The sequence below is a fragment of the Choristoneura fumiferana genome, chromosome 10 (assembly GCF_025370935.1).
Source record: "Choristoneura fumiferana chromosome 10, NRCan_CFum_1, whole genome shotgun sequence".
Lineage (NCBI taxonomy): Eukaryota > Metazoa > Arthropoda > Insecta > Lepidoptera > Tortricidae > Choristoneura > Choristoneura fumiferana.
This window is the reverse complement of record NC_133481.1, coordinates 9840328-9867719: the sequence shown is the minus strand read 5'-3', so window position 1 is coordinate 9867719 and position 27392 is coordinate 9840328. Positions and strand designations below refer to the sequence as shown.

Below are 27392 nucleotides of genomic sequence, written 5' to 3'. Positions count from 1 at the left end.
TACTGGAATAGAAATACCGACCCTGTTTTTCGTGTAAGCGCCCATAGAACCTCCTCAGTTTCTATGGACGAGTACACAAAAATCAGGGCCGGTATTTCCATGTCGGTGTTATTCGGGCCGGGAAAGTGTCACCCGGAAAATAAAAATACCACAACCATGTCGTGCAAAATACGAATAAATTACGTCAAACAAAATTCAATGATGTGAAAAATACAAGGTACAACAGTACAGTACAGCACTGCAGTTCGTTTGTTCACTATCTTACTACAATGAAGTAATAGATAAGTCTAAAAAAAACACGTACAACATGGAAAGCGTAACGGTAAGTCACATACTTAGTTAAAAATGTAACGTTAACACTGTTCTTTGTGTTGACATACTTTGATTGCATTTTATTGTTTCAGAATTTTTCGATATCGCTGATAAAAGGTTTTATAGACAGCCTGAGAGGGGTGACTGTGCTCCTGTATTTGGATAAGGAGATCAATGAGCGGGCCCTCAGTCGGTCGCCCCATAAAGATACTGATAGTAAACAAAAACAGAAGGCGCCCAAAATTCAGCAGTAAGTTATTATTTTTTATATATACATTAATACATAAAGCAACGCAGAGAACAAGGAATTTGTAGCATGCCCTATTCCAATTCCTGAAACTGTAAATCTGTATTTCAGAGGCAGTTGAATTTTACTAGGCTATTAATATAGATTTAAAAAATTATTATCTGTTTTTGTTCAGTAATCTACTGTAGATAATACACACATGAAATTAATAATCAGTGGACTCTAACCTTTAGCCTCCATTATTACTGTAATTTCTATAATTTTGGGTATAAGTACTGTAATTACTGAAACATGATATTTATTAATGATAATGACTAATACAATGCACCTAAGCGCTTATGCAAATGAGTGCTTACTGTTAAGTTGCACAGAATTTAAATGAATAAATACTGATAGGTCCCATCACAAACATTACAAGTGCTACAATTTTATGTATTTAATCGTCACTTTTTTGCTTGAGAATGTTAATAGTTAAATGTTGATTTGAAGCTCTTGTTGTAGTTTTCATGACACAGAGGGCTGGTATCACCAGTTAAAATTACTAGTCTGTAGATTCTTTAAGATAGTATTTCCTAAAGTGGATTTGTCACCCTGGTGCTCCATAGATTAAAGCTTTCCAAATTCAAAGCCATTTTCTCACAAGGACATTGATCTCTGAATGATAAATGCTATTTGATCATTCATGTAATGTTTATTTTAAACATGTAAAGATTTTAATTATTAATAGAAATGGTAAATAATAATATTATTATTACTTCTGGAATAGTCTGGGAACTACTGCAGCAACAACTGATCTAGGATTTGTAGTGAATGTCATGTGTTTGTTTAGTACAAACCTAGTATAATGTATAAGGACATAAATAAACTTGATTTATTACAATAGATATGTTTTGTAGAGGACGTAATCTTTTGAATGTGGAATGAAAAAAAACCTGCATTCTAGCCTCCTTTGTTTCAAATAATATCAATAACGCAGATTAAGAAAAATATAGCCTTAAATTTTGGACTGATCTGGGCCAAAGCATATGAAAATTATTGGGACGTAGTTCCCGCAAAAGTCATTTACAGAACTTCTTTTGTTAACAATTAACTTTCCTGTCTTTCAGGGAGTCCAAAGTACTTACAAGGGTATTGCAGTCATGCATATTAAATGGCTTCATATTCCTACTCAGTATATTAGTGTTTGAATATGTTTTACTGCCATCGGTGAAGTACTTAGTCACCATTGTGTTCGGCCACAACCCTGGTGTCGCTCACAATGTGTGGGGATGGATGCAGCCATTCCTGTCCATGACTTTTAGGATGATATGGGTGCTGCCACTTTTCCTGTTGAGCAAGCTAGTCAATAGCTTATGGTTTCAGGTAAGTTAAATATATAGTATAAATTATCCTGAGACCGTTAACAATTTTTTTTATCAAGGGATCCTTGCACTCCCAAAAAAACTTTAGTTTTTGTCCAGGTACTAAACTAAGCAGTCTTTCACAAACAACAATAAAGTTCTAAACAATGAAGTTAAACTAAAAAGCTGGAAGAAAAAAAGCTTCTATAAATAACAATTTCGAAATCAGTTCTGTAAATTAAGTTGTAAAAATTAACACTTCATAATAATAATCAGTTGGCCGTCCCAAATACGCATTCTTGACCCTCGATCCTCCCCCATTCGCAGCAAGTGGCCGAGCCACCGAAGCCTGTGAGACATTTAAATCTCTGAGAAATCCCAGTATCAGTTTTCATTAGAGAAACTGTAAACACATTTAAAACCTAAAAATAGCATATAGCAATCACATTTATGTATTTACAAACCGTATTTTCTATTAAAAATTCTAACGATTGAATGCTCGACATTCTTATCGATATGACCCAAGGCCTAAGCCCTCTGCTTTTACGTTATTGTCTATGTGTGACGTACAAATGCCATGTCCAGACAAGAAGTTTTTTACAGTGTGAATGGAAATTACTGTTGTGTTTAGGATTTCGATTTGTGTGCATGTGTACAAACATTGTGTTTTTTTCATTAGTTGTAAAATTGCATGTGTGGGAGAGCATCGCGAGTTTTGACAAAAAATGATTAGCAACCCGTGAGCGTTACTCTTAAACAACTAATAATTCTCAAGAAAACTTAAACGTTATAGTTTTCCTTATAACTTTGATATACTTACTACCATCCTGATTTTTTTCAAATTTTTCCACCCACCGGTTTAGATTAGAGGGCAGACGCTCGATTTTAATGAAAATTTACACTTTAAAGTTGAATATTTTGCAAACACGTTACTGCATCGCAAAATCGTTTTAGCAACGCAATGGTTTTAAAAGACTTATCCAAAATTACATATGATACCCCACACTACAAGGTTGGATAGGAATAAAAATCACCCCCGCTTTACGTGTATGGGAGGTACCTACTTACCTACTCTAAAAAAATATTATTTTTATTTTTTATGCACATACATACATATAAATAATCACGCCTCTTTCCCGTAGGGGTAGGCAGAGATCACTTCATTCCACTTGCTACGATCCTTCAAAGTCAAAGTCCCTTCATACATGCTCTTCGGTTTAGGGTACTCTTCACCTGGCCTTTTTTCAAGACCTCCCTGATTTGGTCTCATGCCTAGGTCTACTCCTTCCAACACTTTCATTCACACTCGCCTCATACACTCTTTTCGTCAATCGTTATCGTAATCGGCTTCATTTTTTATTGTACCATTTTATCGGCATAGTTTACATATAGGTATATTCGTGCAAAATTACAGCTTTCTAGCATTGATAGTCCCTGAGCAAAGCCGCGGACGGACAGACAGACAGACACGGCGAAACTATAAGGGTTCCGTTTACGGGTAAAAATACGTAAGTACGAGTACGCGAACGTAAAAGGTGATCATCTCGCGAAGCGAGCGCAAGACGCAAGACAAACGAGCTAAAACCGAAGCAGCCTTGACTAAAGAAAACTTAATCCTCCTTAAATTATCAGTGCGTGCGTACCGGCGCCAACCGGCGCGCACATATTTAAACCGCGCGATGTACATTTGCTCGTAGTGAGCCTACTTGTCCTCTTTTACTGTGGCTGTGCTCATTTATGGCTCGCAAACACGACAACAATATAGCACGTTACGGTAACAGGTCTTATCTAAATATGGATTTCATAGTAAGATACGACTTTTTGGAATATATTTCAGAATAATTTTCTTGGCCTTCCGAAACGACAATAAAATTGAACCAATCAAAACTCTCTCTCCTGCTGCATGTGCATTGAATAGACCAATGAAATGCGTCATTTATGACTTTTATGGTGTTTCTTATTATTCTTAAACGCATAATATGCACAAATGCTTTAATTTTTTAAGTATGAAAAAACGCCGCAATATTTTAGGCCTGTCGCGCACTGCACTGCACTTGCGAACAGCCAGGCTGCCTAGTGCGCGGGCTCCCATACGTACATCCTCGTTATGTTCGACTTGCTGCCGCAGCCAGGCTGCATAGTGAGCGGAGACCTTAACCCTTTATAAGGCACAAGGCAGAGACGATTCAGCGACCACATGCATTGATTTGGAAATTATACCTTATTCTTTTAGTAATAAGTTACAATATTCATTGTAATTATTGAAAATACTACTAGCTTTAAAAACATCCTTTGCTAGGTATGTATTCGATAGCTGCTTCTGAGTCTGTATAGTATGTTCCAATAAATGGGGCCTTATAAAGGGTTAATGCAGTTTTTATTTTTTAAATGTGGTTTTGGGTACAGGCCATTAAGAACGACCTCGTTTTAAAAAAAAAGTAACGAAAAAAATAAAAAATCGAAGCAACGCAGTCTTTTGATTGTTATTGTTTGTTTTGTAGTGATAAAATAATTTTATTTCCTCATAGTAGTCTTGAAAAATACATGGTTAGTCTCGGCCAAAAGTGCAATAGATAAACTCGTATTATCGAAGTAATTCATTCATCCATTGCTTACTTTTCAGCCTCTACAACAATGTACTATTCATTCATAATATGTACTCCATCCATGAGGTCGCTCACTATTTCTTGTTTGCTACATTAGATTAATAAAAAGTAATGTTTGTTAAAAATCACAGCATCTATCGCGCCGTTCTCTCACTCGTCCCTGAAAAACCATATGAAAAATTATTCAGATTAACCAATCATGTGCAGGATATAGCAGATTCAGCGTACAGACACCGGCGCGGCCGGCCTCAGTTCATGTCAAGCGTCAGCAAAATTATCGCTGACTCCCTGTTCAGCTTACTGGTGCAAGCTTTATTTTTAGTGCAGGTAACGAAACTTTTTTTCTAAAGCCCTTTGTTACCCGTTGTGGCAAATTGTGTATTCATAAAAGCTCAGTAAACTATTGTAGTTAAAAATCTGTTGTCTTTTGACATTATTGCTGATTTTGAAAGATGGTGTTCTAACTCAAAGTTAGTTGCATAAAGCAGGAATGGTAAATACTCTATGGCTTTATTTTTTATTTATTTTTTAGGGTTCCGTACAAAAAACGGAACCCTTATAGGATCACTCGTGCGTCTGTCTGTTTATCCGTCTGTCACAGCCAATTTGTTCCGAATCTACTGGACCAAATCAGGTGAATTTTAGTAGGATGGTGTAAGCCTATGACCCAAACAAACACAGATGTATGAAATAAATAAATATTTTTTTAAATAAAAGGTCATTTTCGGGGTACCATATAGGGAAAACATATAGGAAATAAAAAAAAAGTTTTTCAAACCTTACTGTATACATACGTATGTACATACTTACATTATTTTAAATTGATTGAATTATTTTATGTTTTTCCTGTAATCTACAAGCAATGAACTATATTTTGTATTTTTTTTTTCAAAACGCATTTGACTTTGACATTGTGCGGAACCCTCTCCACGCGAGTTCAACTCGCACTAGGCCGGTTTTTTTTTTTCAGTCATAGTTACTCAAACACAAGATCCTTTTTCATTGACATTCTATTTACTTAATATTCCTTTTTTCAACAGAGTATGCTAGTCAGTATGTTGCCCATAACATACATTGGGGAACTCCTCTGCTTAGTCCACATGTGTCTACTATACTCGCTCTACTCGTTTGAGTACAAATGGTTCAACATGGGCTGGGAACTCCACAAAAGGCTAACCTTCATAGAGACAAATTGGCCTTACTTCCTTGGCTTCGGGCTGCCTTTGGCTGTGCTGACGCAGATACCTCAGTCGTACATAATAAGGTAACTGAATTCTTTAGATCAATGTAGAAACTTATAAGTTAGTCTAGTTTACAAATGGTGCGTCGCAGGCACTTAGGCAATCTGTTGGAAACCAAGTTGTTACTGCGTTACGTCATTGCTAACTATTGTACCCTATTTCCACTAGAGTAAGGGCGCCTTATACTACTAAGCCTGTAAGTGCGCTGCAAACTGAAAAAGATCGGGAACCGCTGGTGTAAAGTAATCCCAAAATATCCTATAACTTTCGTAGTACAGACACGGGCTTTTAAAGACAATCTACAACCACCTATACCTACTACCTAACTCACTAATTTAGAGACTCAGTTTCGTCACAGCATTATTATTCCATACACGTTATGCTTAGTGTTTAAATATGCCATGTGTTTTATGCCTTCGCTCTGATGATAATAATTCTACGAAGTTTACTGCAAACTCATATTGATTGTAGCACGCAAATTCATTGGAATATGTGCGTGAAACGAATGTTATATTAATGAATATTTAGACTAGGTAGCATGAGTTAACTAACAAAGGTTCTGAGTCACTTATTCCTACCATTTAATGTGGCCTTGGTTTCTGTAAGGATGCATTGCAAAATTCAATCGTGCTTATGGCAGCCAAACATTATAATAATTGTAATTATTAGTGTTTTACATAAACACATTTGTCTCCACTACTTTTAAATTATCTCAATAATCGTAACAAAGGTCTATAATTATCTAACCTTGGAATCCACATTATCTTTTCATATGGACATTTACTGTATGAACGAAAAGATAAACTGTTTTAAATGTATGTGGCGACTATAAATAAAATTATGAAAGCGTGAAGAAGTTTGTTAGCTAAAAATAACCACTGAGTAACTGCGATGTTAGGTGAAAATGTGTCGATTCTATTTTAAGCAAATTAAGTATTAATCCCAATAACTTTATAGATCTCCGGATTTTTATCAGACATAGTACCTACGTAAGTACAATTGGGATGTCCCAATTTTTGACAACATATAATAAATCGAAAACCGTTTGGAGAAATAGGCTTTGTGAAGCGTTTTCAGAAATCAAATTAAAAAAATGTGATAAACTGAATTAAATAAACAAAATTTAAGTAATGACCCTCATTCGACCCCTGCAGTGTCCCGTCATAAAGGCGGTTATAAAGCAGGTCTACACTCTTAAGCAAACTGACAGTTTGAAATGTTGCTGTCATGCTTATAACAGCAAAGAGTGACAAAGATGGAACTTTAATCACATGATGCGCACCCGCCTTTAAACAGTTGTCATTTATCGTAAAGTCCGAAATGTATAGGAGTATTCCCAATGTATTTTTACAAATTAAATTATTAAATTGCTACGTTACAAGTAAATACAAAATAATTTAAATATCAGATTTTAATAAAAAATATCTATTTACTATCACACCATTAAACAAACATAGGAATAATCGAAGCTAAAAGAAGAGAAATAAATAAAACTATTTGTCATGGTTCATTTAGGACCCTAAGCCGTGCTTGAATTATTGTCAAATTGTAATGCCACAGATTATGTTATGTACGACCTGAATTTTTCTAGGCAATGGAACGTGGCTGTCTCACTGTGACGTCATCCAGCGTATTTCGTAAAAAAAATATAAAAAATTAAATACTCATCCAAATTCAAAATCAATGAAAATGGTATCTTAAAATATCCTATTCTTTCCAATAATAAAATAAAAACTATAAGTTATTTTTTTTGGTGCATCCCAATATACGTTGCTGCTATTTTTAATGAATAGACGAAGATTACTTCTAAAATTTAAGTTATTTGTTTATAATACTTGTAGTTGTATGTAGGTGGCTATGATTGTTTTAAATATTATGTTACAGAAACTTCTAACTTAAATTATTTATTTCAGTGGCTGTGTGTTCTCAATTTTCTTTCCGGTGTTCATATTGAGTGGCAACGAAGCAACACCTGTTATTGGAAGGTATTTTTTTTAAAGTTGAATTTAATGCCTATCACAAGTCGTCAGTTACTACCTAAAATTTGGAAATGATGATTTAACCAATTAAAAATACGTTTCGTCCAATTAAGTGTCATTTAATTTGATAAGTTCCTTCGAATACAATGACTTCTATGACTATTTCTCAAAAAGTTGTCCATTTTAAAAATTTCAGTTGTCCACTTATAATCTGTCATCTCCCAGGATAACAGGATCAAAGGAATTTGGGCACAAATTTGTGCCTCTGGGAGAGGACAGGTTAAAAAAATATATATATTAAATATATATATTTATTTGTATAAAATATATATTTCCTGACGCTATTTCAATACAAAAAAATTAGTAATATTGTGTTTAAATATATACAAAATATTGTAGTAAAGGTGATAAAAAGTCAGATTATCTTTGTTGTTGGATCCAAAAGAAAGGTTCGATGTAGTTACGAAATTACGATTTTTTCCTCACAAAATTTTGCATCCAAGAAATTTTGGATGTTTTATGCAGTTTATGCTTTATGATCTTGTCCTTAGTGTTAATAATTTTTTGACAAAACTGATTTCTTGTCAATTTCGTGACAGGGAAACTTTTTGACTCCTATAAATTCTTGGCGCCCTTTGTATATTTTAATGAATGCTTTTGCTACACTACTATAGCATAATAACTACATCTCCGGCCTATATACTCGTACTGTTGACTGCTTGACACAGCCTCTTAGACTGAGAGGGCTTTTGCTGTGATTCTCATACTGGTCCACCGTGGATTGGGAACTTCAGGCACACCATTGAATAGTCGTACAATACATTGTAATCCGCTTATTTTATTGTTTATATAGACTTTGAAAATTCTATGTTCCTCTCTGTGCATTTTGTTTTAAAACATGTTTTTTTAATTTCAGTGAATACCCACTACGCCTCTTCTCGCCTGTTGTGGCAATTTCAAACGGAATGTTCCGTTTCGTTCGACACGGCGCGGAGGCAGTCACGCAAAGGAGTAGGTGATCCTTGACCACATAAAATTTAGCCATTTGACAACCTTTTCGAGAGCGGCAAGTGAATCAACCGAACTTTAAACTGCCAAAAGGTTAAATTGATATCACCTCAATGTTACGCAATCACGCATTGCTTGAACTTTCAACCTGAGATAGTTGAATCTTAGTAAAGGCTTTTGTATTAGTGTATAAACGTTAGTGAGTGCAAGAAAAACAAGGGAAAGGGTGCCAAGGATTGGCCAAAATTTGTAATTGTTTTGGGTGATATATAATATGTATATTATGTAATTGATCGGCGCTACAGGGTTATGCTTCGTGTCACGCTATCTAAATTCATAAAACACCTAGTCTTATTGTTTACTAGCCATCCTATAGAAAACCACTTGTAGATTGTAAAGTGCATCGCATCACTGTATGATAATAGTAAATGACAACTATAATGAGGTCCATCGTTTATCAAAGATTCAGCAAGTCTACATTGAATGGTAATTTGAACAGCTTACTGCTCGCTCGTTTAAAATACTATACTGCATTTCAAAAGAGCCTTTTGCGGCCTAATTACAGAAAAAAACGTTTTGATTTTAGATTATTAGTTCAAAGTTAGCGGTGGTGGCCTAGTGGTTTGACCTATCGCCTCTCAAGCAGAGGGTCGTGGATTCAAACCCCGGCTCGCACCACTGAGTTTTTCGAAATTCATGTGCGGAATTACATTTGTAATTTACCACGAGCTTAGCGGTGAAGGAAAACATCGTGAGGAAACCTGCACAAACCTGCTAAGCAATTCAATTGTGCGTGTGAAGTTCCCAATCCGCACTGGGCCCGCGTGGGAACTACGGCCCAAGCTCTCTTGTTCCGAGAGGAGGCCTGTGCCCAGCAGTGGGACGTATATAGGCTGGGATGGATGCAGTCTAAACAGGGGCTGGAGTAGGTAACATCATTACATCCAAGATTACTGATTAGATTGATTACTGGCTAGACTTTTTACGGTCTACCAATTATATGTATAAACATTATTTTTCTTAAACATTGCTGCATAAATATGGAGGAGAGTGAAATGACATGATTAGACCCTGCTACCTGAGGTGCAATTTGGTAGCTGTCAAGTCTTAAGGATGGGTAAAAAATATTTTTAAATACTAACAAAATGTCCATAATTTTTCTTTATCGTAATAATGAGATAATGACAGTCTAATTGTTTAATTAAACATGTTTATTTTGTAAAACAGGACAAAGTAATTACAAAATGAATAATGTATTAACATCATTTTTAGAAATACGTCTCGTAATATTATTACTTACTAATTTTTTTTATTAAAAATATAGTAATAAAATATTTTTAATGTAATAAATTACTATAATTTTAAAATTTAGTAATATATTACGAGACATATTTCTAAAAATGAAAAGAGCTAAGATATATTGGGTTTAAGTAATTGAAGTTATTTTTGTCAATTGAATTTTTTAATTCATATTAATTTTGTAATTATTCCTGTTTTACAAAATGAACAAGTTTAATTAAAGTCTTACTATCATTATGGTAAAGAAAATTTATCGACATTTAGTTAGTATTTTAAAGTATTCCTTAGCCATCCCTAAGACTTGACAGCTACCAAATTGCACCTCCGATAGCGGGGTCTACTTATGAGTGGTTTTATCTGTGGACACCATTGTTCACAGAAAAATAAAAACCAGAACGCAAGGAATCAATCGTATCCGTTAAGTATTTTTACAAGTCAGTGCTGCTGTACAGTCAAGGGCAAATATATTGACACGGTCAAAGTTGCAAAAATATGTATACACGACTTAATGCACTTTTTGGCCGTGTCGATATATTTGCCCTTGACTGTACATCAAACAGTGGTAATGGATACGTTAATTCGTTGCGTCCTGGTGTCCACTGATATTAGCGCCCTTAGGCACAACACTTTCCCCTACATATTTATGCAACAATAACTATACAATCACCATATCGTTCTACCCTCATCCTTCACCGTATGACAGAAAAGTGATGAAAACTACTATTACTATTAAAAAAAAAACGGACAAGAGCGTGTCGGACACGCCCGAAATAAGGTTCCGTAGTCATCACGAAAAAATTAAGTAATTTTTTTAAGGATTCGTATTTTGTACGAAATATTCCAAGTTTAGGTATATTTTATACCTTAGGCTGCTATTTACTCTTAAACTACTAATAATTCTCAAGAAAACTTAACCGTTATAGTTTTCCTTGTAAGTTTGAATACTTACTACCATCCTGAATTTTTAAAATTATTCCACCCACAGGTTTAGATTTTCGAGAGGGGCGGACGCTCGATTTTAAAGTTGAACATTTTGCAAACAAATCACTCAATCGAAAAATCGTTTTAGCAACCCTCTAATGGTTTTAAAAGACCTATCCAACGATACCCCACACTACAAGGTTGCATGCGAAAAAAATCATCCCCACTTTCCGTCTATCTCTAAAAAAAATTATTTTTTTATTTTTAATTGTACCATTTTGTCGGCATAGTTAACATATATATTTGTGTAACATTACAGCTTTCTAGCATTGATAGTCCCTGAGCAAAGCCGCGGACGGACAGACAGACAGACATGGCGAAACTATAAGAGTTCCGTTTTTGCCATTTTGGCTACGGAACCCTAAAAACCCGAATTGCTAATTGATAAACTCCTTTTTTTAGAAGACGGTTAATGAAGTAGTTAAGCTCTTAAAATTGCCTCCTAAGATTTACAAAATGGACACAACACTGTTTATCTTATTTATTCCTGTTTTTTTTTTGTATACATACAATACCTCCTCTGAAGAATTTAAATAGTATAAAATATTTCTTTGCCATGACAATAATATCTTACTATAGCTACCTATGACTCTGATGCAAAATAGGTAGGTACTTTTTTCGTAAATATTCGCTGTGTAACCCTGTAATAAATGCATAGTTATAGTTATGATTATGAATTTGTGGTGTAAATACGCTCACAGCTTTTGACCAAGTATCGGATAATTTTGAAGTTTCAAAGTAGACTAAATCCTGAAGTCACGAGTATTTCGTATTTTTTATGGGATATACATCTGACTCTTATTAATAGGCTATTTAAGTTAATAGGATAGATTTATATTTATGTGAATCAAGAGGGAGCACTACTACAAAGGCTTGACCATACTGAAGCCTAATATACCTACACTTACGCGGTGCTTACACCAAAACGGCGGCGTGTACTTTTTGCTATTTTGAAATAGTACACGCCATCTACGCCATTCTCAAAGAGTGCTCCAAAAATACTGATCATAATTAAAATAAATACTCGTAATGTACCCTAAGGTTGTACAGTACAATAATCTCTCCCAATACCTACATTAGATGTTTTGGGCTATTTGAGGGCTCCGACAAATATTTAGTTTCCCTATAGGGCTACGTTGCCCAAAAAGTTTGAGAACCGGTGATCTACGCAACGTCAGCGTAGTTTGAGCTTCAGTGTGAGCAGCGTCTGCGGTTCTGCCCTGCTAGTCTAAAATGCGTCAGTCTCAAATTTCTATCCCGCATAAATTTGTTCAGTTCAGCCACTAGAGCAGATGTTCCCAAACTTTTTTTCGAAGTGTTACCGTTTTCTGTAGACTTCCTGCTGCTCCATTTCTACTATATTCCCAAAAAGCAAAACCCCATTATTTTCTCACGAAATTAAATCTGTTGTTTTACAGACAGAAAATTCAAAAGGTCCACCGCAGGCGCGGCATCCATACGCTTGTTTTTATAGTAAACCCTAAAAGTTCCGATTTCTAATTATGATAATCTAAAAATACTACATTTAAAAACGTTATCCTCGTTTTTTCATGTCCCTATCGTAAAGGTGCCAGGATATTATATATTACGTTTTTATTGTTATACATCGCGTTGTAATTATTAAGATTTAATTATAGTTTTTATATATTGTGATCATTCTCATTTAGAATTACGTCTAAAATTGTGAATGTTGAATTTATACTTGACATAACTTATTAAACTGGGACTGATTGAAGATATTTGTGCTTTTTATTTGATTCCCGACTTCCGAATTGATTTTGTCGATTCTAGGTGTAGGGTCATGTGTCCAACAATGAAACTTAGGTACACAGTGAAACATTGCGATATTTCTAAAGTGCAACTGTTTTGATAATATCCGTGCATTTACATAAATACGTATTACATAAATAAGTCTTAAAATTATGAAACAGCTTATATTAGTTTTCACATTTCATTGTGAAATATGTAATGTTTCATTCAGTACACCACTTTTACTTTTTATTTTTTTGATGACACTACACATTTCTAAAGAATATTGTTCACGTGCCGTAAACATGGACTGCAACTCAGCAGAGGACAACTGGGTCAAAAACCTACGACGCAACAAGATTCACGCGCATCGCGCATCACGTTGTGATGAATCCGTAAAAGGGTCAATCAACTTTTTTACCGACACTAATCTGTCCGCGACATTTTTCAAAAAATTGCAGATTTTTGTAAGTAAACATGTTTTTTCTGTAATTTAATAGATGGTGTACATGAATACATGCCATCCTACGTAAGTTCAACCTATTAAACCGTGTAATATCTTGTTGGAAGTACGATTTTTTGGTAACGCCAGAGACAATTTTGGTAACGCAGGAGACGCCCAAAGTGTCGGTAAAGTAGTTGATTGGCCCAAAATGCAAACCAAGAACCTATTGTATAGATTAACGCACACATGTATATATTCAATGTATAAGTAGTTATAAGAAATTGCAAATAAATCGTCTTCACATTCTAGTGGTGACGCTCTTTCATTGCAGGTTGCCTCTCACTGTGGCCAAGACACCTTTAGCCGTCAGTAAGACCCGTTGCCTGAGGGTCCGGGCAGTGAGATAATCCAACCAACTACCCTTTTCCTTCCACCTTTCCGTCTGTTACCTTAGGTCGCGCGGTGCAGGCGTCCCGACTCTATTTATATACTTATTTGTTATACTCTGTGGTAAGGCTAGGGCTGTAGGGCGTTAGGGTTGTTTGGTAGGTTTGTTAGGTGATGGGGTACTTACAGTTCTCCCATCGTGCTATTTAGTAAAATCAATCAGTTGATTTTACAAATATTATATAAGTATGTCACCCGAAACCCAATAAAATTACCCAAGTACTGTAAAAAAATCAGACTTCTATCTGTCAAAACAAAAGGTTTACCTATGAGATTTTGAATTTTATGTGTTTCATTGTTGGACACTTGACCCTACTTTTTTATCTGAATATGTTTATTTCTATATTCTTGAAATAGAAGGTTAAAAATTAAGCGTACAGTTTAAACACAATATCTTTGTCAGTAAATAGTAAACAAACTAAGTAGTCGTCACATAAATCATATAATTAATTATGTAATTTTAGCAACGAAACACATCACAGGTAACATTTAGGTAATGAAATGATTGAATAGGTAACTATAAAGGGAGTCTCTGACCATGACTACTCACATAACTGAGCTACTTTTCTTCTGTCACTTTTTAAAAATACGATCATTGTTAATTTAATTTTTGTTCATACAAATTAAATGCAATTTTCAATGTATGCGATACAATACTAAATTGATGGCACATTGATTAATGTTTATCGTCGTAGTGTCGTACCAAGAGACACCGATAACACCGCCATGTCCGCAACAATTAAACTGAGGATCAATAAATGACCCAAATTTAAGTTTTTTGAAAATGTTACAAAATAAAAGTAGCTTAGTTTTGTGAGTAGAATAGAACCTTGAATTTAAAGCCCCATGGTCAGAGACGTCCTGTATTTTTGCTATCGATACCGAAAACCTATTGTATCTAATTTTCTTTCTAATTCATACAAAACATTGATTATGTTCATTCATACTAATTACTTACCCTAAGGCTGGGTTCACACGGTGCAGTCCTCCACGATTTTTAACGTACACGTCGTTTATACGAAGTGTGTACGGTTCTGCACAAAGTTACATGCCACTAACGTGTGTGACATAAAATCGTGCAGGACTGGGCCGTGTGAACCCAGCCTAAATTAATTAATTCATAATTTAATTATTAAATTATGGATTGCTTAAAAAGCTAATAAATCAATTCACTGTAGATATTCATTTAAATTGTAACAGGTGGTTATTTTACAGGAGGTGTTAAACTCCACCACTAACATATAAGGCTAAGTTTATAACATTTTATAAATGTTATCTGGTGAAATATCAACATGTGGATATGTAATTTTATTATTTATAAAGCAACTATGAAACATAAGTTCAATCATATGAATATAAGCCGCGTCAAAAATTATAAAAGTAAAATACAAAAAATTCAGGTACAAACACAGCTCAAAAATATACATCAAATATATTAGATGCCAACAACACCTTTAAATAATATGTGCATATTTTGTCTATTACATATAAATATCTTTACTTTTACAAATCCTACAGTAATTGTTACATCGATAATAATACCATTACATAATAGGTATATACCTACATTACTTGAGATCTATCATTTTCGATAATTCGGAGTATCAAGAAGATTATTCATTTCAATTATGCCAGAATTTAATTATGTTTAAACTTCAGGTAAACTGACATCTGTAGGTATGTTCATACTTCACAAAACAAAATCTAAAAAAAAATTATTAGCTATTTGAGGAATGTAAATTAAACAATATTTTGTTCAAAAAGTGAGAACGGCAGTGTAACAAAAGGTAAAGGAATGTTAAGACACTAAACATACAGTAAATGTTTCACACTTGATGACGCCATTTCAACAATTTGCATCCAAGCAATAGAAAAAAAAAACAATTTACGAAACATATTACGGTAGGTACCTACCTATAATTAATATTTGTTCCATTAAGCTCCAAAAACTATTTTTATAGAGACTAGACACTAAATCAAGTAGTCACTAATAGGATAGGTACCTACATCTTTTTTAGTCATATTAAACATTAAACAATACAAATTATACTTAGCAATGTACTTATTTGATTAATATAAATAATAATTAAGATTAGCCGAGTCAATTAATAAGATAGGACGTTAACTACTTATCAGATGCATACAGGCGCGCAAAGGTTGAATTTCCTACAGATTCACCCTTTGTAGGGTAATTAGCTACTCGTAAATACACATTTAAAAGGAAAAAACTCTTTATTAAAACTACACCAAAGAATGACTGCCTGCATTAAACCTACTATTTGTGATTTCAAAAGATACATTGTTTCTCCGTTGTCTATATCAAAAGCATTAATTCCTGTAAGACGTACTGTATCTTCAATTTCGAACGAAGTTCATAAGTTTTATCTATTACGAGTATTCGACGTTAGCAAGCTTACCGAGGACCTACTGCGAAGTTCAAAGTTCGTATCATACCAACCCTCTCTCTCCTACTAAATAATAATTGCGTGAGCCGGCACGATACAAAGTTCAAAAGAAGTTTTTATTATCTTACGTTATGCAATTTGACCGCATATATATTTTGATCGTATGAAAAACGAACTTATAGACATTTGATTTTAGATGTTATGCTACGTAACCGTTCAAACATCCTAATATACGCCTATTCATCCGTAAACTTCAAATATTCCTTTTTGTATCTATTTCTTCAACCTACAAGCAAGCTTGCCAATAGCGTGAGCGCGACTGTAAACGATAGCAACGAAAACACACCCCTATAATAACTAGGTACATAATTCCATAGAGTATAGTATCGACTTGGACGTAAAGGCTGCCCAAGAATATGAAAAAACCTGACGCGAGGGCAGCACTTCTACGTTTTATATTGTAACATTATTTACACTTACACTTAAGTTACTATACAATACCTACCAGTCATATTGACAACGGTGTCGGTGATGTTACTTAAAGGAATATTTTCTAATCCCTCAAGACTTTTTCAATGACAAATGCTTTTATACATTGTGAATTATACAAAAACACAAAATAACACTTTAAAATACCACGCGCAAACAACGTGTAACTTTGACAGCAATAGACAGATGACATTTGAATTTAGTGTTACCAGTGCAAGAAATTAGTTCTATTGGTTTTTCGACATAGGTCCTAAAATAGTTAAAATCGCACCAAAAATGGCTGCCGCGCGAGGCGGCTCGCTCATCGGAGACCCGGCTTAAGATACATGCGAGAAAGAAAACGAAAACCGATATTCTGTTTCGAGTACCGAACGAGATCAGCAAACTATTTTAATTATACGTCTGTGATATATCCTGCTACACTCCAGTGCGCCAGGCCTGGTCCTATACTCCGAAGTTTGAAATTTAAACTTCGTATCACGCCGTCCTTCTCACGTTAATATACGAAAGATACGAATTTCGAACTTGGAAGTTCAGTAGTTAATTGACATTTAAAGCATATGCACTAACAACATGCCGACGGCCGCTCCAACTGTTAGACCGACGCTCAGCATCGTAGCTATCACGGAGGATGCTTTCTCACGCTCATGAAGCTCCACCTCTCTGAAACAGTTTTATTTTAAAAATGAAAACAAGACCACAATAGGTATATCTAGCCAGCAGTCAAGTGAAACTCCAGTCCAGTCGGGAGGTACAGTCACCAGCACCAATATCTGACACAACAAAGCGTGCATAAATATCTGATCTGAGGGCCGCCTGTAGGACATGTCAGATGTAGGTATTTGCACGCTTTGCTGTGACAGATATTAATGCGGGTCCCTATTATCTATATTCCAAAACCAATGTTGAAACCAAAATCCGTCGCTTAGTTTAAAAAATCTATGCTAGTTTAAAATACCTATATAACATACAAACAGACGGCGGGAAGTGAGTTTATTTTATACTATGTAAAGAAATACACTGCAGGGAAGACTATGACGTTGCCTAGACAGATAAATGCAACATGAACTAACTAGGATGCGTTACAGTGCACTATGGGTTATCAATAATGCATAATAATAACAAACTTGTAATTGCTATGATATGCGCGTATCTAGAACACGTGCAATGCAAAGATATGAATTTAATGTTTCACTTTTTCACAAGCCACAACGCGCTTTATTTCTAATCTTTATTTTTGATCAACAGATAATTTCTTTTATTGTCACTTCAACTAAAAGAATTACAAGTTACGTTACGCCGCAAGTTAATTTAGGCTTTTCTATTGGAAGAGTTGTTACGGTGGCACGCCACTACGACATGTTTCTGTCGTGTCATCGTCATGTGATGTTAGTACGGTCAGCATCAAAAGTAGCTGGTTACTTTTTTACTCTGTCACATTAACACTAAGTCAATCTTGTATGGCGCTAAGTACGTGGCTTTAAAACCTACGAGTAAAACGACAAAATACAAGAGTAACCAGCTACTTTTGATGCTGACTGTATTACGGATTGGCAGACTTTGACTCGACTGTTTTTTTTTTCTTATCCCATTAAGGTTAAAAACCCTGTATTGTATATATATGGGTGTGGGCTCTTGTGCCCTTATGAAAGACGGTACAGCTTCTGTGATAGTACGACTTGAACTTACCTAGTAGCATTTATCATAATAATATTAGTGAGGTATCCGTTGGTGAACGCGAACACTATCATGATCATGATATATTCGTAGTCCCAGGGGAACAGGACCGGGAGGTTTTTCCGCGGCAGCGCGTTGCACAGCATCAGCATCGGAACTCCGATCACGCGGAGCACACTGGCTACTGCAATCAGCCATTTGTTCAATGGCTGGAAAGAAACAACTATGTCACTTTCGAAGAGTTCTTAGATTGCATGAAATGCTGTACTTGGACGACAATTTACTTTAAAGACGTTAGATTCATCATTATAATCATCATCAGACGTCAAATGCTCCATATCCGGCTTCTCAATAAACGCTATAATAATGTGTCTTTCGCCGGCCGCATCATTGCGTCGTTCTATTAAAATATAATTTAAACAACTGCGAGACAAATTCGCATAGAGTGGGTTCGTATTTTCCTAGGCATTACGAAATTTTTCTACATTACTGTAAATACTTACCATAGTCTTATAGGTTTTCCTGAAATTTATAGGTACCTATAGAACTATTTTCCCTGTAAAATATGGTACTTAGACATACTTACTCTAAGTAAAAATCCAGCCACCAAGCGTCCGGAATAATCACCAACGTTGAAGATTAAATAATTCACAACGGGCACGAAGAATATGTCTGAAAACACATTAGTCATCAAACATCAAGCCACTACTAATTGGGTAATCCGTTTCTGCTGATTAAGAAGGTTGTTTGTCATGAAACTTAAACAAATGACAAACAATTAGTGAGTCAGTTAAAATTTGTGTTGTTTTAAGTAACGGAACCCCATGTTTACAAAACTTGTCCTCATCCTACTTTCCACTGCAAACGACTATACTACGTTTTTTTAGCATTAGATATAGGGTAAACAATCATGACGAGTCTTTTTATTGACTTATGATACCAAAAGAATGTAAATAATATTTGCCGTGAATTATTTTTCAAGTGTTTTTCAATAAAAAGACACGTCAAGATCGCTTACCTTCTTTCTAAGGCTAAAAAAATGTAGTATAGCTTTAGAAAAAATTAACAATGACCAAAAATTCTGTAGTGATAATTGATAGAATTGAAAACTTCGCAGCAATGCCGCTCCACAAGCTAGCCATGTTATTTAACTGGTGATCGCTTGTATGAACCAACTCTGATAACTGGAAGGAATGGCTTATTTTTTTTTTCAAAGTAGGGTAGTATAGAAACGTCAAAGACTAATAATGTTATCTCGATCTACCCCCTTGCCTCGAAATTCGATAGCTTAAAACGCGTGTCGAGACTACAATATGTGGTGTACACGTGAAAAATCGTTCCCTTTTAGTTTTATAAAAATAAAAGTGAAAATAACGATAAGTGTGTGAAACCAGTTTAGTACTTACTGTTCCAATCAGTTCCTTTGGTCACAGGATGAGACTCAACCAGCACAGTGACAGCGGGATACACCGCCATACTGATAGCGAAAACAGCGAAAATGCTAAAAGCATACACCCACACCTTCTTCATCACCAATAACATGGACACTTCCCTGTGCCTGTTTGGCGCCATACCTCCGGTGCCCCTCAGAATATGGTATGTGAAGAAATCAATCTTGTATAGCATTATGTAGGCAATCAGGGAAGTTACGAGCATTAGGTCAGCTATGATGAAATATATTAGGGCGCTGTGTAGGGGCGATATTTTGAATGCGAGCGATATTATTTGGGCGATCGCCGCTATGATCCCACCGAGGGATTGCCCGCTCACGACTGCACCCATGTATTCTTTTGAGAACCGGCTTGCTATGCCCACGATGCCGCCTATGAAAATTGCGCTTGCAGCTGGAAATAAAGATAAGGTGACTGTAGCGATAATTAACAATGGATTCTTTAATTCCCGTGTGGTGTCGGGTTAGAATTACACCTCTCCATTTCTTCCTTGGATGTCGTGAGGCGACAAAGATATACGTTAAGGTATACCGTAGGCGACAGGCTAGCAACCTGTCACTATTGTACCGTTTTTGACAAACTTAAAACCTAAAATTGCTAAAAGTGGCTCCGAAGCGGTAACTTTTCGTGTGCTCTGCCTACCCCATTTGGCAATACAGGCGTGATGTTTGTGTGTGTGTGTGGATTCTTTAAACTTTTTCTGACAATGAATTACTTTGTTCAATGTAACTTACAACTCTTACAAGGCAAGGCTGGCCTGATAAAATACATGAAGGTCAGATTTGTAGGTAATAACTAGGTTTTAAGTTTTTATATTTATTCATATTCATTCCATTGCCACTTATATAAAAACGTCTGTACATTGATTACGTTTCACAATTTTTTTTGGGTTACAATGTAATGGCATAAAAGCCGTGGTGGCCGAGTGGTTTGACCTATGGCCTCTCAAGCAGAGGATCGTGGGTTCAAACTCCGGCTCGCACCTGAGTTTTTCGAAATTCATGTGCGAAATTACATTTGAAATTTACCACGAGCTTTACGGTGTAGGAAAACATCGTGAGGAAAGTGAGGAAACCTGCGAAGCAATTCAATGGTGTGTGTGAAGTTCCCAATCCGCACTGGGCCCGCGTGGGAACTACGGCCCAAGAACTCTCATTCTGAGAGGAGGCCTGTGCCCAGCAGTGGGACGTATATAGGCTTAGATGATGATGATGATGATGAATGTAATGGCATACCTTTGGCATACATATAACATCATTGATTGCAATTTGCTGATTGCGATGGATTGCAATGATTAGACTCATAGAGATCCTGTGTGTTATTAGTTTCATATTCTTATACCAATGTATAAATGAGTAGGTCAAAGTACAAATGAATGTGGTATATACATATATATAGATAGAGCATAGGTTATTCTAACAGAGCAATAAACATCTTATCATTTTAATGGTCTATGATTACTCATGATCATGATTGAGTTTCTTTATTAGAGTAAATAAATTGTATCTGCATACATTTAGAAACTTAAACAAGGGATATTTCTCAAGTGATAAATAAAGAAAGAAACAAAAATCCTACTTACATTATAATGGGAATGTTTGTAAGTGTGTGCATGCATGTGTTTGTACTCTTTAACATTAAAATCACTGGACAGATTTAGATGAATTTTGGTATGCAGACAGTTGGGTTTTTGGAATATTCCCACGCGATCAGGATACAATTCAGTCAACAGAAAAATGGCATAGATCCTTTTTAGGCAAGATAAACATATTAATAAAGATTTCAATGTAATTGTGGGAATTCCTGTGGGAACTTTACGATGTATCTAATGGTTAATGTGAGTGAAGTGCTTGTAAAGTTTAATGCTAGCAAACTAGTAGTAACTAGTAAACTAGTGTAGTTTGCTGCTGCTGCAATAAAATACATGTATTGTATAGTCAGATGTTGTTTGAAATAGTTTTTAACTCAATCCATACCTGTCATTATGACTACAGTCACCATTGTAATGATGAAGAAAGTGTTCTGCCATTCATCTGTGTCAATTTGAACAAAAGTGGTAGTCACAAGAAAACATAGAGTAACTACCAATAGAGATCCTTGTAATCGGCTTTTTACAGACACCCTGAAACACAATAAATACTGAGTTACATTTAAAGTTTACTTAAGGCAATTGATACAAGCAGACTGCTTAGCTTAACACTTTTATTTACAATAATGGTTAAACATTCAGACTTTGAAGATTTTAATAACAATGTGCCATTTACAGACACTGAATTGTGCTAATAATCTTGTGCTTCATTTGTTTTGTTCTTATAATTAATTTGTTTGTACACTCAGCCAACTAAATCTACCGCCCTAAAGTTGATAATATGATAATCGTTTGCATGTCATAAAACAATAGACATGTCTGTCAACTTGAAAATTCGACTTTAGCGACATATTCATTTGATAGGAACTTGTTTTTTAAATTGATACACCACTTATTTGGCTCATGGTACAAAACCCATTACTGGAATAATGAGCCATAATAAGTGCACAAATTCAATGGTGGAACAACCAAACAAGGCAGACAAAACGCCGCAGCTACTGCCCCTTCAGGATATTTCACCCATTGCACGACCAACAACTTATTGGATCATTTTGTTTAACTGCCCTTAGCACAGAATAAGTAATAGTGCACCCTTAGCTAAAGGTGAATCAAACTAGTAATAAAAATTGGAAAATTATGAACAATTAGTTATGCGAAAATGGTGGTGCACACGGGATAAAACTATTTTTGACCTAAGATAATTAAATATTGAATGAAATAAATCGTTATGTAGTGTACTAACTAGAATAATGTATACTTAGGTAGAATTTACTCACAAATGGCCGTAGAGTGAGTTCAAAATAAGGAATATTAAGTTGGGTATTGCAGTTGCCACATTAAGGTATGATGTAAACTCAGCCTGGAACTGAGTTTTGCGCACCTCCATTGTAAAATTGACTGGTGGTGTGACATCACGGAATTTGTACATCCAATACTGAAATAAAAGACAAATAACTGAATAAATATTACTACAAGGCTTAATAATATTTAAAGTATGTATAATGATTTATTTGGATGTCGACTTTTATTTGGAAGATAAATATACTTTTCACTCTTTCTTGTAGCTAGCCATAAACAAATTTGATGCTGATAAATTTTAAAGCAATAAATAACTAAGCCACTAACAAATAGAAAAAATAAAATTATAATGAACACGATTTTTACAAAAGATTAAAAATAAGCATCATGTTTTCTGTACTGCTTGCTATGTGTTGGTGTGCAGTAAAGAGTTATTGTATTGTATTGTAAACAAATAAATAGATAATGAATGAGTAACTCACATCATTGGCAGTGATCAGAAAATTCCATGGCACAAGGGAAGTGATGCCAAATAAATAAAAAAGTAAATAAACAACCCAGTAACTGTCGCGCGGCTGGTCGGTAGCGTCCAGCACTTTAGTCGAGCATGAGTCATTGACTACCAGTTCTCTTTCCTCAGAGTCATCGACGATTTCTTCTTCATTTTCATTTTCAATAGCGTCCAGATTCTCATTGTTGATCGACCCAGTCTCCTCCACGTCCATATTCTTCGCAGCGTTAATTAACACCATTCATTCAGCGATACCTAGCCACAACAAAGAGATTTTATATTTAACTTTTCATCTAATGCCTAAATTTGTCTTTATTTGCAATCCCAGTCCTGTTACCTAACGTTAAAATTGTTTTGGGCACAAAAATAAACAAAACAAACGAGGTTTCTACCTGAACGTAACAAAAAACAAGCTTTTATTATTTTTTGTTTTAAATATGACGGAGATTAAAATTTTATTGAGTCGAACAGCTGCGAGGCAGCGCAGTCAGTGCGTGCCGAGCCGAGCGAGCGATGTGCGCCGCGCCGTGCGGTGCGAGTGCGATATTTGCACTGTCTGTATTTTCTTTCACAGAAAAAAGGTATCGACTGTCAAGTGTCAATGTCAAATTGTCAATGCTTTCACTGTCAGTTTAGTAATCAGCTGGGCTACTACGAAGCCTAAACTCGAAGTTCGTATTGTACTGTCCCTCTCGCTCTCGTATAAAATAGTGAAAGTGTCAGAGTCAGAGGGACCGCACGACACGAACTTCGATTTTCGAGAGGGACCGCACGACACGAACACGCATTTTCGAGTTTCGTAGTACGAATGCTCCGCGGTTAAGCCCTGCTCTCCCCTGGGAGTTCGAACAAATACAATCGTTCTGCTGACACTAATGCTTTAATACGAATGCTACGATACTCTTTCGAAGCCCTGCTCTCCCCTACTACAAACCGGGCAAATTAAATAAAATGAGGCTTCAACATGCTTGCACGTAATGTGTGACACTTTAGGAAATTTAATACGAGTAAGAGGGACAGTTTTTCATTTTAGAAATTTTAGACTGGCCAACGAAAGCTGTCCATGAGAAACCGCGGCAAATTAAATAAAATGAGGCTGATAACACTGCATCAAAATCAAAATTCACGAAGTAATGTGTGAAAGTTAATGCACTTTAGGAAATTTTATGATCTTTGTCAGTGCCCAAGCCCATTTATGTACAGTCGAGACGCATCAATTTTTGGACCATTTTGGCCAATTGGGCATTGAATATATCTTCTAACATTTTAATTCTAACAACATAACATTTGCATTCTTATAATTATTTTTTCTTACAATGAATCAAAAATCGTACCTAGCCAGAGTAGCCCCACTGCTTAAGTTACTAAAATAAAAATATTGTCCTGGCAATACTAAGAAGAGAAGATTCCTAACGCTATCTCCCTCGCACCGTTAAATTTTCCAACCACTGAGATTTTTTCGGATCGGATAACCGTTGGGGGAGAAAGGTTCTCGAGTGGCGGCCACGAACCTAAAGGTGATGTGTTGGCAGGCCTCCCACATCGCAAAGTTGCGGGCAACCGGTGGATGGTCTTTGTTTTACAGTGGACGTTTTACCGGCTGACGATGATGATTCAGGTTGGTTTCTCTCTTTACTCGAATAAGCCTGTATGCATATCCGTTCATTTCAAAACAAAAGTAAGATATAGTTACAACAATTACAACCCAGACGTAGGTAGCCAGGATTCTGTTGAGTTTGAGCGGGAGGAGGGGGAGGGGCAGACGATAAAAAACCAAGAACAGTTGAAGTCTGTGAGTAATATTCTACCCACTAAACTTGGTATCGGGCGGAGAATCAGTTTCCCCCTATTGCTGTGGTTTCCCCTTACTTTCATCTCGCTATTATTCAAATCTCGTAAAACAGCAAAAATAAAACTACTGAAATGTAAATAATATAATTTTATTTTTTTTCAATGGTGTTTTTGTCATACCATTTATAGTTCATTTCAATATAATGGGTACCTACATGATTTTGTACAATTTACAGTTTAAAGCATATTGTAAGTTTGTTAATTAATTAATACCTCTGAATTATGATTCATAAAAAATCTTAAACAATATAAGGAATTATAATAAGCTTATGTAGTAAAATATATTAAAAGAGTAAAAAGTAAATGATATGGTAAGTCAGTAAATAGTGAAAAACGGAGGCAAAATAAAAGAAATATCAGTTGAAGAACATTATAAGTACCTAATGGAAATACTTTTCTTATGGCTACGTATTGATGGAATCGCATATTGTCAGTCGTATTAAAATATTCCCTATATACATTTATAAAACCGGGACGGACACGTAAAAAACTTTTAAAAAGACTTCTCTATTAATTTCAAAATTAAATTAACTACTTACTTAAATAAAAGTACATTATAGTTTTTTCCTAACTCATTGTCATTGCACATGCTGATTACTTCGCACTTCATTTTAAACTGTTTAAATTAATATATTCCTACCAAATTCATACATTTAGTTGGAAATCGTTCTTTCCGTAAAATAAAATTACACGAGGTATGTATATCTAACAATAAGGCATTCATGTTTCGTATCACAAATTATCGAATCCAACCGAATAGTACAGTATTTTGATATAAACATTTCATTAATTGAGATCGTGCACTTGTTAATTATTTTAAGAATAAGCTCTAGCACTAAAATTACAAATATACAGCATGTAAGTATAGAAAATTCATATCATAAGGCACTTCTTATTTTTGTACCATTTCAACACCACAAAATAAAGTGTTTATTTATTTTGTTAAAATGTGTCGAGTAAGGACGAGTAGAGCTTGTCTAATTTAAAATGAAGCGTCCCCCACTCAACCAAATCAATTTATTATGACTAGTTAGACAGTAAATCTTAATAAACCGCCCGAGTCCAACGGGGAGCGATCCCTGTTACGCTGAGGTGGTTGTGGTAATTGCTTTCTAAGTAGTCCTAATGAACTGATAATACATATAGACAAGCTCTACCTATATCCGTTATTCATTAGCATTCGTTTGTTTCCAGAAGTACTCCAGGAAAATATAAACAGATAGTTTATGTTTTAGGTCAATCCTGAGGGTAAAACATTCAAGACATGACTCAGGATTTACCTGAATGAAAATTCAGTCTTTTCATTTCATTGCTACTTACTTATTTAACACATCATCGATATTCTTGTTTTTAACTGACACTTAAGTTTTCGATTGAATTTCGGCAGTTATAAATTTAAAAAATAAGATTTAAGCGTTTCTACCTCGGTAAAATGCGTTTTTTTTTTCGAGATTATAATTAAGAACTTTGTATGACTTTTTGTTCACTATGTCGGTTAATTATGCAAATTTCAGTGGAATCCTCGGATCAAACTAAATCCCGTTCCAACTTGGATGGATTTATTTATTTAGTGTCGTGAAAAAATACGAATCATTTAAACTAACATCATAAAGAGAACAGATTTGATTGTGTTACATAAATCCAAAAAAAAAGGCTAAAAGCCGCCAGCCAGGCCCTAATAATTTGAACAAGTTTTTCAAATAAGTAATCCCTATGTTCACAAACTGTGTTTGAGTAAAGATAATCTCATTCTGATCTTTCTAGACATATTTGTTCGATTAACTGGCGGCTTTAGCTACACGACCCTATCACACTATCCTTAAGATTACATAGCAGTCTCCAACGGTTGACTATAAGTACGACTCGCTTCGGTTATAGGTAAAGAACTAGACTCCGTATCATCGAAATCGAAATTTGTTTCTAACAACGCTTCAGATTTTGATCTTCCGGCTAAACCTAGCGGGGGCGAAGCGTCGAACTCTCTAGAAGAGTTTTGGGGGCTCGAGTCGTAGCTTGGGATGTGATCAGAGTAGTCCGGAGAGTAAACCGGCGGGTGTGGTGGGCTTGGAAGATTGTCTTCGTAGTATTGCTGTTGATCTGTAATCAGAGAACATTGTCATGTAGTATTTTGGTTAAGAAACCAGAATAAGGGTTGCTAGTTGCTAGGGTTGCTTAGAATTAGCAGATCATAGTATACTTTGTAATGACGTCAAATGTTGTTTTGCCGGTAATTAAGACGTTATTCGACGAAAAGCGCTATCTATATCCGCTTAAGAAATTAACGTGGAATTGGTGGTAAAAACGGTTCCATCCTGGTACGCGGTTCAGTTTCCTCAATTGCACCAAAATTCATAAAATTGTTTTTTTATTATTATTTACTTGTTTGTTCTTCACGTCATTATGATTATTAACTTTATAAGCCATTCAAAGAGATAGTTAAAAGAAAGTAGAGCAGGTGTATTTTTAT

At 35.3% G+C, this 27392-nt stretch overlaps 3 protein-coding genes across 5 annotated transcripts in view; 1 reads left to right on the top strand and 2 right to left on the bottom strand.

The window, feature by feature from the left end:
• The first annotated feature begins 71 nt into the window (after positions 1-71).
• Positions 72-12752, top strand: tank (EI24 domain-containing protein tank). The gene is made up of 7 exons (XM_074093437.1): positions 72-322; positions 405-562; positions 1666-1921; positions 4713-4832; positions 5546-5769; positions 7660-7731; positions 8642-12752. The coding sequence occupies exons 1-7, from the start codon at positions 308-310 to the stop codon at positions 8742-8744; spliced, it is 948 nt and encodes a 315-aa protein (XP_073949538.1). The 5' UTR covers positions 72-307; the 3' UTR covers positions 8745-12752.
• Positions 12753-14077: 1325 nt separating this feature from the next.
• Positions 14078-23650, bottom strand: Ent1 (Equilibrative nucleoside transporter 1). Of its 2 annotated transcripts, none has more exons than XM_074093436.1 (8): positions 23412-23650; positions 23046-23329; positions 22542-22699; positions 21653-21798; positions 19632-20069; positions 18812-18897; positions 18238-18434; positions 14078-17211 (listed from the first exon to the last, which is right to left on the bottom strand). In XM_074093436.1, the coding sequence occupies exons 2-8, from the start codon at positions 23313-23315 to the stop codon at positions 17100-17102; spliced, it is 1407 nt and encodes a 468-aa protein (XP_073949537.1). In that variant the 5' UTR covers positions 23316-23329; positions 23412-23650; the 3' UTR covers positions 14078-17099. The 2 variants fall into 2 exon arrangements, with proteins under 2 accessions (XP_073949537.1, XP_073949536.1); XM_074093435.1 differs by having other exon boundaries at positions 23467-23650.
• A 1343-nt stretch (positions 23651-24993) lies between these two features.
• Positions 24994-27392, bottom strand: part of bark (C-type lectin domain-containing protein bark beetle) — a 28983-nt gene continuing 26584 nt past the window's right edge. For both annotated transcript variants that reach the window (XM_074093433.1, XM_074093432.1), the window contains one exon: positions 24994-27022. In XM_074093433.1, coding sequence (XP_073949534.1) covers positions 26751-27022 — 272 coding nt within the window. In that variant the 3' untranslated portion in view covers positions 24994-26750. The remainder of the gene's footprint in view (positions 27023-27392) is intronic.